This window comes from Mastigoproctus giganteus, chromosome 12 (genome assembly GCF_048544385.1).
Source record: "Mastigoproctus giganteus isolate SK-2022 chromosome 12, ASM4854438v1, whole genome shotgun sequence".
NCBI classification, from domain to species: domain Eukaryota; kingdom Metazoa; phylum Arthropoda; class Arachnida; order Uropygi; family Thelyphonidae; genus Mastigoproctus; species Mastigoproctus giganteus.
The window spans coordinates 122658211-122670971 of NC_143586.1; the positions used below are offsets into that span (position 1 = coordinate 122658211).

Genomic DNA, 12761 nt, shown 5'->3' on the forward strand with positions numbered 1-12761 from the left:
AAAGCAAAACCCAGGGGCTCACATCTTGTGAGTATGTGCTTGGCACACACAGGATCCTGAGCTGGATATCATCATTCATCTCTTTCTTGGTGATTCCTTTCTACTTCTGACTCTTGCTCTCTCTCTCTAAGGTAACTCGAGAATCTCTTTTTTTTTTTTTTTTTTTGGCTCGTGCCTCAGGCTTCCTTGGACAATATTGTAGGTGGTAGATGACTTTCATCAACCGGTGAAATACCACCACTTTGCTTACTGGAGGCTTGAAGTGGTGAAACCGATGTTTAGTCTCTAGAGCAATTTTCCGGCATCCCCCTCCCCCCATACTTCTCCTTCAACCCATGCACGGTACTAAGTACTATAGGTTTTGATACCTTTCGTGTTTGGGGTTTTCATAAAAAAAAAAATTTTTTAAAATATGGCTAATAATAACAATAACAAAACGCCATCCCTTCATGCTTGATGATAGTTTTATACAACAGGTCGAAGAGTGCTGAATTATTTCATGTGCTGCCATCTGACCTAAGTTAATAGTAACCAGCAGTGATGTCTTGTGGGAAAGCGATTCAAGGTCATCGTGTGTTTGGTGATGCTCGTGAAATTCTAATCAGCTGACTATAATGGACTCGTCCAGGCTGATGTTTGTTTCAAGAATACTGTTTCCCTTGTTGCAATAATACAAGCTAGTGGCTGCGTTTTCAGGTTTATTGTCTGGTGATGGAAATTTCGATTGCATCTTTCCCTTATATATCATCAGGATTATTACATTAATGTTCTGCGAAAACGCTGACGAATACTGTGATATTAGAATTTGACAGGACGGAGTTTTGTTTTGTGAAATATAGTACCGCAAATATCTGAACGTTCGTATACACATTTAGATCACGTTTTTCAGCAAAATTGGTGAGTGGGACAATAAATTTATATTTATACATAATTTTTGTTTAATCTTTCTGACACTCATATATTAATATAAGTCCTTAAGTTACTGTTAAGCATTTTAATCAGGAAACGGGATTTCTTACCGTTGTAACATTTATTATTTAATCCCTTAAACTTGTTAAAATTGTAGCTATTCATAAAATTATGAATTAACCGCGAGTAGTGAATGAGGATATATCCTATTGCATGTATATAGGCAATAGTAGGAAAGTTTTATACAAAATATTCTTGGATAAAAATTATTACTGCTCAACAAATTCATTTTTGTGGATGAAGACATGCTGTTTCCGCTATGGAAGCATCCGACGCACGAGCTCCCACAATCATGTCCATTTGAATCTCCGTGGACGTATAGGACTTTACTACGTCCTATAACTGCTGCTTTATCACTTTGACTTGCATGACCAGATGTAAATTACCACTGCTTTAGCGTAGAAAGCTGTTTGCTTTTTTTTTTATACTGCGCGCTATGTAGCATAGTTCATTACAGATGGAGTAGTCATAATTCGGTGATCACTGAATGTATTTAGATTTTTGTAAATTTCACTTGATATCATACATATAGATTTCGGTAAATTTCTTTATACAGTTCCAATTTAAAGACTGCTGTACAAATTGGAGCAGTTTGGCATTGGGGTAAGTTACTGCTGAGATAAAAGGATGATCAAGTGGCAGAAGACAGAGTGGTTATTATGGACACTGTGCCTCTTGGACTAAATGTGAATAGCGAAAACTCTCAGGGTTGAGTGCTGGATCTCTCCTTGTTTTTAATATTTTTTAACAATATTGATGAAGCCATAACAAGTACATCCTAGTTTACTGATGATACAAGGTTATTAGGGTGGTTAATAACTGAAATCAGTGCATACTACTGCAGCAGGACCTACAGATTTTGCGTAGATTGGCTGAGAAGTGGCATTTGAAGTTTAACGCTGATAAATTCAAGGTATACTGGGATTACAACTACTGCATATGAATATATGCAGTAGTTGTAATCCCAGAATAACATACCAATTAGATGTGGTGACACTCAAGGTGGTACTTAGAAATGAAATCCTACAATGGAAGAGACCTAGCAGTAATTGTACAGGCTAACATGAAATTCTCTTACAAGTTGAGTCAGTGGTATACAGTAGTTTTGGTAGTAGGGATGAGGAGGTGATTATCTCCTTGTATGTGGCACTGATTTTATGTTAAGTTTTTCCAAACTAAACCAGCTTAAGTAAAGCAGAGAAGTGGCCTTTAATCATCTGTACTTCATTCTTCCTCAGTAGTGTAGCTGTATGCCATTTTACTCCAGTGATGAAAAACTGTGGTGTGTGAAGTGTTTTGGTAGCAATATTAAAAAAACACTCATTCTCTGTAAAGTATTTGTGTCTCTTTATCCTAGTTTCTAACTATTGTTTTAAGTTGGGTGTTTGTATGTGTGACAGTTGGTTGGCTCTCTTTAGCTAGGTGTCACTAGACAATCCATTCAGTGGTTTAGGAGGTTTTTTTTTTTTTTTTTTTTTTTTTAGCATTTTTGGATGGCTTTTCTTTGCTCAGTTGACAACCGAAATCCTAAATTTTTTGTCAACATAATGTGGTATTGTACCCTTCCATTTCAGGATTCATGAAGATTTCAACATTGGTTGTAAAGCCCTGTATACAAAGACTTACCATCCATAGAGGATATCTTTTTCCATCATGGGTATAGAAGTACTGTCAGTGAACTATTTTGCTTTGTGGTTTAACTGTGGTAACATTACTGAAGGATTTTCGCTTCAAGAAATGAAAGACAAAACTGATTTCTCAAAAGTATCTGTCTCAAAGGTTTTTAATGACTGGAAAACGAGCAGTTCCTTCACATCTCAAAGGCATAAATTTGGCAGAAGAACAGTACTTCAAGAGCAAAGACACTGTCCTCTAATGGTGACTGTATGGAAAAAATAGGACATCCAGTGTGCAGCAAAAAACATCTGAATTCATCTAAGCCCAGAACTGCTCTATTTCAACCCATACCATGTGCAGGGAATTGAAGAAATCGGCAGTTGCCTGCCAATTTGGAAGAGAAAAAATCCACTTGCAGTGGTGCTGAGAACATCATGATTGGACAGTGAAACAATGGAAGAAAGTCATGTTATCATGAGAGTAATCATACACTTTGTTTTGCACTGATGGTAGGCAGAGAGTGTGATTTCCCAACAAAGTGTGGAAAGAACACACTTTGTTGGGAAAGAACACACTTGTCTTAAAAAGCAGGGTTGCTCGCCTAGTTAAGACAAGCATTAACAGTTTCCTATTGCTTTTGGGAACAACAAGAGGCTATTAATGAATACTAATGAAGAATCCATTTAAGAAAGAGAAATACTGATGAATACTGTAAGCTGAAATGAAACTAAAATTGAAGAAGCCAGTGAAAGCTCAATTAAAATTTGTCATGTCCACTTCTTTAATGTTCACCAAGTTTATTGCAGTGTTTTGAAAAGATCCACTAAACTATATTTTATTGCAATATGAACATAATTTGCAAGGCCAAAGCAATTTAAGTAATCTCAAGAAATTTTGATTTGTGTCCTTCTGAAATGGGAAAAACTTGCTTACTGTTTCAATAGAATTTCAGTTATTAATGAATTATAAGCTAAAAGTAAAAATATTATTCTCCTGTTTGGTGCTCATTACATTGCTGTAGGAAGTCATCTTATTGGAAAGAAAAGAATAGGATGCATTCACTTGTAATATTTTAATTGTTTACAATCCAATGAAAGTTGCGACTATAGAAGTTTCATTAATATCACAAAATTAGTTTTTGCTTTAACTCTGGTTATTAATGTAATTTTGCTGCTGGATGAGAGTAAGCTTCTCCAATTAGAGAGTGAAAGTAAAGTGCAGCATAAAATAGTTGATTTATCGTGGTCTTTTTTCCTAAGAGAAAATTCTTCAGTTAGAAGTCAAAATATATATCTAATGGTAGTCAAGATTGTGGAAGTTAATTTTGCACTCTCTTGTGGCAGCCAGTTGTAGAATGGGGTTTTTCTTATCTAGAAGAGTTATGACTGGGATGACCAGATGTCCTGTTTTTGGGATTGTCTCCTTGTCCCCAAAAAAAGTTTTGGGGATCACTGTTTTGTCCAGATTTTTGCTTACAGCTATTTTTCTGATGTACTATGTTAAAGTTAATAATATATAATTTTGTTAATTTAGCATAGCAATTATAATAAATGGCAACACTCATATAGTGTATTCAATGTTGAAGTGTGAGGATGTTCTTATAAAGCCTTAGTTCTTATAAAGCCTTATGCTTGATCATGCACCTTATTGATATCAAGTTATTCACTTTTCATGCCTTAAATAATCAAGCAAGCAAGCAGAAGAAGCGTTAAAATTATTGATAAAATAGTGCCCAGTATTTTATTTTATTCTGATTAGCAAAGTGTAAATGTCTGTGTAAATGCATTTATGGAACAATATTTGAAGGAATGGACATTTAACAGGGGAAAAAAAAAAAAGATATCCTTGATGATGAACTTGAACGTGTAGAATACAGGACATTTTTTAAGTAGTGGTGCTTGGGGATATACTGATATAAATGTTTACTTAAAATTAAAAAAATAAATAAATAATAAGTAAAATTGCAGATGCAGAAATTAAACTCTTCCCCCCGCCCCTTTACATTTTACTCAAACAGACCTGCCTTGTATTCTTAAACAACCATACTGAACCAACTGGTGTGACTTCTGAATTTTTGGGTAATTTTGCAGTAAAGTAATATTTTACTTTCATCACTGCAACTAGTAAGGCAAGAACCATGTTAAAAGCCATTGTAACACCTGTATGCAAATAGCAAATGCCATTCACTTTTTACATCCAGATAAAATAACTGTCCCTTTTCACTTGCATTTCTGATGCCTGGTTATAATGGCCTCCATGTTAACTTGGGCAATGATTGCATAGCCCTGACTCCAGATTCTTCAAATTTTTTTTTTAACCAAACTATACACTGTAATAAAGTGAAGAATTAAAATAAGTGTTGTCAAACTTTTTTCTCATTCTTTGCTAAAAAGAAGAGAGCCATTTTTTAAAAATGTGAACAAATAATGCAAAACTGAAAAGGAGTTAGCACATATTAAGCACTAAAACAGTGCAGCTTCAGTATATTATATCTCTATAGCATGAATTCTTCTAGTATTATTATCAGTAGTGGTAAATAATGCAAGAAAGCAAACTTATACAGCATCAGCCAAAAAAAAAAAAAAAACTTTCCATTTTACCTATCCATCCCCCTCCAGCAGTTTGTCTAGTTCTACCTTGAATTTATTCGGACTACCCATTTCCACAACATATGACGGACGTCAGATGCAACTTATGGTCTGCCATTTTCTGGTTGATTGTCCTTTACAATTCAACCATCCAGTCAAACACTTTTCAGTTGCTCTCCACGTTGAATATATCACCTGGTTTATCTCATTTCTTAGGAAATGAAGCAAATATTGAAGAACTTTTATTATATCTAAAACATGTTGGCTTTTACAGAAGCATATAATTTAACCTCTCTAACAATATGCTTTTTGTGAATTAACGATGAACAGACACAATTTGGCCTTAGTAGCCCTTGTATCATTAAACTGAATAACAACAACATCAGATGGACATTTATTCCAGTAATCAACCATTAGCTAAAGGTAAACTTTCACACATCTCTTTGCAACATCCTTCCTCAATTTGAATTTATGCTTCCTTCATACACTGTGCTGCCACTTTATTAGATACACCCCTGCTGTGCACACAAATGGTTTTGTCCCACAATGTTGCAAGTCACATGACCACAGTTGTGGATATCAATGCAGCAGAACAACCTTTCTAGTATCAGTTAAGCATACAAACTGTAGCAAGAATGAGGAAAAGGAGTAATCTAATGGACTTCGAACGTGGCAGGGTAGTAGGTGCAAGACATGCTGGACAAAGCATCTCTGAAATGGCAGTTCTCCTGAACTTTTCACGCACCACAGTTTCAAGGGTGTATTGAGAATGGTGCAACGAACAGAAAACATCCTCTCAACGGCACTCCTGTGGAAGAAAATCGCTTGTTGACGAGAGAGGTCAGAGGAGCATGGCTAGAATTGTGCAAGCAAACAGATGGACCACAATGTTGCACATCACGTCAGAATACAACCTTGGTGCGCTGAACAAAATATTGTTATGGTGTGGGAAATGTTTTTTTGGCACACATTGGGTCCATTGATACTCATAGATCACATCTGAATGTCACATCGTTGCTGACCAAGTGCATCCGCTCATGTTGACAGTCAGTCATAGGATGGTTACTTCCAGTAGGATAATGCACCAGTGCACAAAGCCCGAATCACTTTGGAATGGTTCCTGGAACATGACAATGACTTTTCTTTGCTGCAGTGGCCCGCTCAGTCCATGGATCTCAATCCTATTGAACCTCTTTGGGATGAGCTGGAAAGGGCTGTTCACTGCAGGCCTACACCTCTGTCGAATCTCAAGGAACTGCTTGATACACTCGTGTCTGCATGGTACTTCTCCTGCACAATGTTTTCAGCATCTTGTTCAATCTATGCCTAGACGAATTCAGACTGTTTTGAAGGCTAAAGGAGGCTCAATATGCTAATAGGCAGATGTACCTAACAAAGTGGAGCCCAGTGTATATGTAGTCTCAGCAAAAGGAAGAATCCCATCACCATTGAGCATGCTCAATACATTCAAAGCCTTAAACACCTCAATAAGATCACCTTGCAGGTCCCAGGTCTCCAGATGCTGCCATTTGCAGAACTGACACCCTTCATTCCCCTCACCACTCTCATTGCCCTTCTCTGTACCTGCTCCAGCACTCTACATCCTTCCTAAATTGAGGCTTCTAGACTTGTATTCAAGGTGTGCCTTATGATTGCCTTATACAATGGAATAATCACCTCCTTATCCCTGCTAGCAAAATTCCTTTGTATCATCTTCAAAATTAGATATTAAGCCTGATATACCTTCATAAATATCATTAATAATATTGAAAACAACAGTGGGCCCAGCACTGTACCCTGGGTACTCCACTAAGAACATTATTTCACGAAGAGCAGTGCCCATTGATAACCACTCTGTCTTCTTCCACTCATCCATTCATTTATCCATTGCAGAAACTTGCCCTTAAAGCCACGTTGCTCCAGTTTATAGAGTAGTCTTTTATGTGCAACATTATCAGAAGTGTTCGTGAAATCCAACTATGTGATATAAAAAATAATTTTTTTGCATACAGTTCCTTGGTGAGTGCATCATAGTATCCACTCAGATTGGTTAGACAAGATTGCCCCTTAACAAATCCATGCTGTGCCTGCAGTATGACATTCCTATCTAGATAATCCTGCATTACTTCTTTAACAAGATTCCATTACTTTCCTTGAAACAGATGTTAAGCGAACAGACCTGTTTGCTTAACATCTTTTTTTTGCTTGTGTCACCATTTTATCCCCATTTATGAATTGGGGATACATTTGCACATCTCCACTCCGTAGGGACTCCCCTGAATCCAAGAATGCTCTCATAATTATGGGTAATGCTTTAAGGCTTTGTTTACCTCTTTCGCTGCCTCTCTTAATATAATTAGATAGATTACATCCACCCCAGGTGACTTTTTTAAGTTTGGCTTCAACAATTTCTCTTCCACTTTCCTTTCAGTTATCAGAACATTATTTAGCTCCCCCATTGATAACTTTCTGGCTTTCCCTTCACTAAAGAATTTTTCATGTGTGAATATAGATCAGAATAACTATTCAATTTCTCAGCAACCTGAGCAGGATCATCAACAGTTAATCCATTGGCATCAAGTGGCCCAATGTGATTCAACTCCACCTTTCTACTGTTAATATATACATAGAAGTCTTGTTGCTGTTCTTTGCATCCTTTGCCAGAAACTGATAATCTGCCTTAGCTTGCCTAACTTCTGTTGCAACTTGATTAAAGACCAATTTATATACAGGGTGTCTCAAAAATATTGGTACAAACGTTTAGGGGAGGTAGGTAACATCTAAAGGAATGTGAATCACATAAAAAAGTAAAGTAAAGTGCAGCCATTATCAACCCACTGCAGGATGGAAGCCTCCTCAACAATTCATGCTGAGGGAAATGGACCATAATCTGCCACGCTGGTCCAGTGCGGGTTGGCAGATCGACCGTATTCAGCAGTCAGGGGCTTGAACCCCGGTCTACTCAAAGAGCGTGTGCTACTGCACTCCCGCTCCTGCCCACTCGGCTACGGAGGCCGTGAATCACATAGGAACCCATAACCGGAAATGTTATGGGAAAGTAGTAGCAGAGGCACAAGAAGTAGAAATGACACAAGACAGTAATTAGTGGAAACGTTTATTTGACATAATATTAACAATGGAGTACGAGATGGATGCATTTCAAGATGTTACAACAGATACTCGAAGGTTCCACCATGAGACGCGATTCTTGAGTTCCACCAACGCAGCGTGGATTGGCGGACACAGTCGAACACACCTGGAGTTTCTTTGACAGTAGCAGCAGTGCAGACAAGTCTTGCCACGAGATCCATTTCTGCCTCCACAGGCGATTCATACACGATAGATTTGAGGGCCCCCCCCCACAGAAAGAAACCAAGGCTCGGTAAATCAGGTGAGCGTGGGGGGGGGCCAGGCAACGGGTCCACCACAGCCAATCCATCGACGTCCAAAACGCCTGTTCAAATGGTCACGAACACACCTTCCATAATGGGCAGGTGCCCCGTCATGTTGAAACCAAATGTTGCGTCTCACATTTGCTGGAACATCGTCAAGTAACTCTGGTAGAACTTGTTCAAGAAAGATTCGATATTTAGCAGAGTTCATGCGGGATGGTAACAGGTATGGGCCGACTAAGCAGCCACCGACCATACCTGCCCACACATTTATTGCGAAGCGATGTTGTGCCGCATGGGGGTGCACACTGTGGGCCCTCTGCTAATCCATACACTAGGTGCATGTCTGCCAGCTCAGTTCGTATATCGATGCATGATCTTCGTGCGGCGACTACTGCTTGAATGAGTAAACCAGAAATTTTCCCTCTCGCGAACTGATGAACAGTGCTGCGTACTGACATCTAGGTCTTATGCTTTGAATCATATTTCTTGTTGGTACAAAGAGTTTAGTAGTTTAATTTGTGAAAAATTTGTAGTCCCGATGAAATGGGTATGAGACAGAAGAAGTTTTTTTATGCCATTAACTTTAAATTTCAATTCCATGAAATTTCCATGTTTCTTTGCCCTGATTTAGTATAATTTAAGCTGGTAAATTATGTCAAAGAACATGGAAACAAGGCAGGGCAGCTGAAAGCCATTGTGATCTTCCTCTGACTGAGAAAGTGAAACCCCCTCTTTTGAATTTGTACTTAAAATATATGCAATAAATTATTTTTTTCCAAAATTCTCCTTCTGAAATCTGGTTGAAGCTTAACCTCCAGAAAATATAATAATCCACAGCTAAAAAGCATCAGACTGCAGGAATTTTGTAACACTAATGTATTTAATGAATTTTTTGTATTACACATACATTAGTGTTTTATAATTACCATGGCTTGAAGCTTTGTAGTTAATTATTTGGAGATTTTTGTTTGAGTTAATCATATTAATGCTAAGGAAATTTTGGAAATTTTTAATGATTGGTGACATAGTTCTTTCTGTATTGTAAAGAAGTATCGTTTTTCTTGTTTCTATTATGAAAAAATTTTTTACATTTCATAATATTAATACTATTTATATGAAATGATTTTAGAATATTTTTACTGTCTCAGCTTAATATTTTCAGTACTGCTTATCATGGTTCAAGTTACTTGTCACTGTCTGAACATCAAGATTCATGCTAAAGAAGATAGTCTTCGTCCATTAGACTTAACTTCTTTCCAATTGTTAGAAAATGTAAATGAAGATAACTTTTTCCAAAATGGGGTTGCTGAAGTATATTTGGATTTAGGAGGCATAACAAAGGTAATGTATGGGAAGTCTCTAGTTACTGCATCATTTAATTTACTTTGTATTCTATTATTATATATAAAGGCTTTTAAATATAATTTGAAATAACTTTTATCAGAATTTTTCAATAAAAGTATAAATACCCTTTGGTGAGAATATTTTTGACTTAGGCATTGATCATGCAGAAGTAAAAAAATTAGTATTAGTATTGGCATATACTGTAAGGAATAAAGCAAAAAAAAATCCACATAACTGCCTAATAATTTGTCTAATTCCTCTTTAAATTTATTCAAACTACACACTTCTACAACACCACATGGAAGTTGGTTCCTACAGTCAAAGTTGGTTCCTCTGGCTGAAAACAAATTTCTGCACATCTTTCCTGCAACTATCCTTCCTCTGTTTAAATTTATACTGTTGTTCAGACAACACACATACAGTGTGTTATCTGAACAAGAGTAAGGATTCCATCAACATTTAGCATGCTTAATCCATTAAAAGCTTTAATCATCTCACTCCTTGCAGGTGCCCAGTTTCCAGATGCAATTTGTGGAGCTGATGATCTTTCTTAATAAAGAGTATCCTTTTGTTCCCCCTCACTAATTTCATTGCACTTCTCTGTATCCATTCCACCACATCCATATCCTTCTTAAAATGGTACTTCCAGACTTGTATGTATACACAGGATGTGGACTAACCATTGCTTGATACAACAGAATAATTACCTCTTTTTCCCTGCCGACAAAATTCCTCTATGTCATTGATAAAAGAGCATGAGCTGTTCTAGCAGCCCATCTGCACAGCTCAGACAACTTCATGTCTGACTACAATTATTCCCCAGGATTTTGTCGTTCTCTGCTACCTTTAGTGTGGTACCACTCGTTGGGAATACTGTTCTTTACCAAACTTTGTATCATCTGCAAACTTATTTAGCCTAATATGCTTTCATCAGTATCATTAATAAATATTGAAAACAGTAAGGGCTCAGCATTAAACCCTAGTAGGGGGATCCACTAATAACATTAGTCAACAGTGGCCACTGATAACCACTTTTTCTTCTCCTCTCACTTGACTATCTCTTTATCCATCACAGTAACTTCCCAATTTGTACAGCATTCTTTCATGTGGAACAATAAAAGCTTTTCTGAAATCTAAGTATATATATCAGAAAAGCTTTTACTGTTCCACATAAAAGACTGCGGTAAAAAAAGAAACTGGTTTTGCATACAGTTTCTTTTTTACTGCATCATTAGCATTAGCAAGGGCACATGATGCAAGAAATCAAACTTATATAGCAACAGCCGAAAAAAAAAAAAAAAAAAAACCCTTATTTCACTCATCCCCTCACTCAAAATGTTTGTCAAGTTCTGCCTTGAATCTATTTAAGCTATCAACTTCGACAACGACAGATGGAAGTTTGTTCCATCAATCAATCACCTGCTGGCTAAAGGCAAACTTCTGCACATCCCCCCCCCTCGACGTGGGCACCTGTACGTGGTGAGGGGACCTCCCAGTGATGCTGCTGGACTTCCAGACTAGCATCACTGGGATCCAACGCCCACAGCCCAGGTTCCAGGCTTACATCAATGGAATCCGGCGTGTTTGCTGTGCGCTGCGACCCGTGGAAATTCGGAAAGGGGGATCCTGGTGGTTGAGGGGCCCAGCTTCAATACACCACTTTGGCCCCTGCTTCGACAAGACCGGTGGTCCTGGAAGGCCCGGCTAGGATCAATCGGCTAGTAGGCTCGCCTGCGAGGGTCAACCGTGTCAATGCCACGCTCCTACCCTCATGGTCCGAGGGACAGGATTCAGGCTGGCAGCGGTGCGGGTATAGTGTCTGGGTAGCCCTGGCGTCCCACTCCCGAGCGCATTTATTGCATGCCGGGTAGTGGGCGTCCCTTTGGGCTCCGTGGTGGGTAGGGAGCCCGGGCACTGAACAAATAAAAAACCTCTATGAATCCTGATAAACTTACTCCTTCAGGGGCCCCAACCCAGTCCCTATCTGAAAATTTAGACAGTGAAGCAGATAGCATTATTGCTAAAAAGAGGCAGCGAACCGAATTACCATCAGGGCCAGTCCCAAGGTTCTTAATCATGCATTCTACCAATGAGACACTGATTGGTAAAATGTCGCCCTTTTTCATTCAAAAAGGGTTAGATGGGTTAGCAGGTTCACCCAAATCAGTTAAGAGGCTTCGTTCTGGAGACCTCTTAATTGAAACTAAAAATGATAGGCAATCTGAACATCTCCTCTGAACAACAGCAATCGGACGAATCCCTATAACAGTGACACCACACAGAACACTCAATTCATCCAGAGGTGTCATTTCGGAGTGGGACCTTCTCGACGTAACCGAGGAGGAAATCTGCTCCGAATTAAAACCACAGGGAGTCATTGCCGTCAAGAGAATTACTGCGCGAAGGGATGGAAAAATTGTTAAAACCAGGAGCGTTATCCTGACTTTTAACTCTCCTAAACCTCCTGACGAGATTAAAGCTGGATACATCAACTGTTCAGTGCGTCCATACGTTCCGAACCCTTTACGGTGTTTTAAATGCCAGAAGTATGGACATTCTCAAATGGCCTGCCGTGGAGTCCTTGCATGCGCTCGATGCGGTGCAAAGGACCACGAAACAACAGCATGTTCAGCCGCAAAACCCACCTGTATTAACTGTGAAGGCGAACACCCGGCCTATTCACGAGCATGCCAGAGGTGGAAAGAAGAAAAAGAAATTCAACGGCTGAAGGCAGAGCTAAATATATCATACCAGGAGGCAAGGAAATCGGTCAAACCCCTCAATATCAAGAAACCTACCTACGCCCAGAAGGTAGCAGGGAGATGTTCCGTCGGAACTCAGACGGACA

The 12761-nt window shown here is 38.6% G+C and overlaps 1 protein-coding gene across 1 annotated transcript in view; it reads left to right on the plus strand.

Annotated features, from left to right (window-relative positions):
• Positions 1–664: 664 nt before the first annotated feature.
• LOC150077385 (uncharacterized) overlaps positions 665–12761 on the plus strand; it is a 214918-nt gene continuing 202821 nt past the window's right edge. The window contains exons 1-2 of the mRNA XM_090386145.1: positions 665–897; positions 9732–9910. Coding sequence (XP_090242271.1) covers positions 9743–9910 — 168 coding nt within the window. The 5' untranslated portion in view covers positions 665–897; positions 9732–9742. The remainder of the gene's footprint in view (positions 898–9731; positions 9911–12761) is intronic.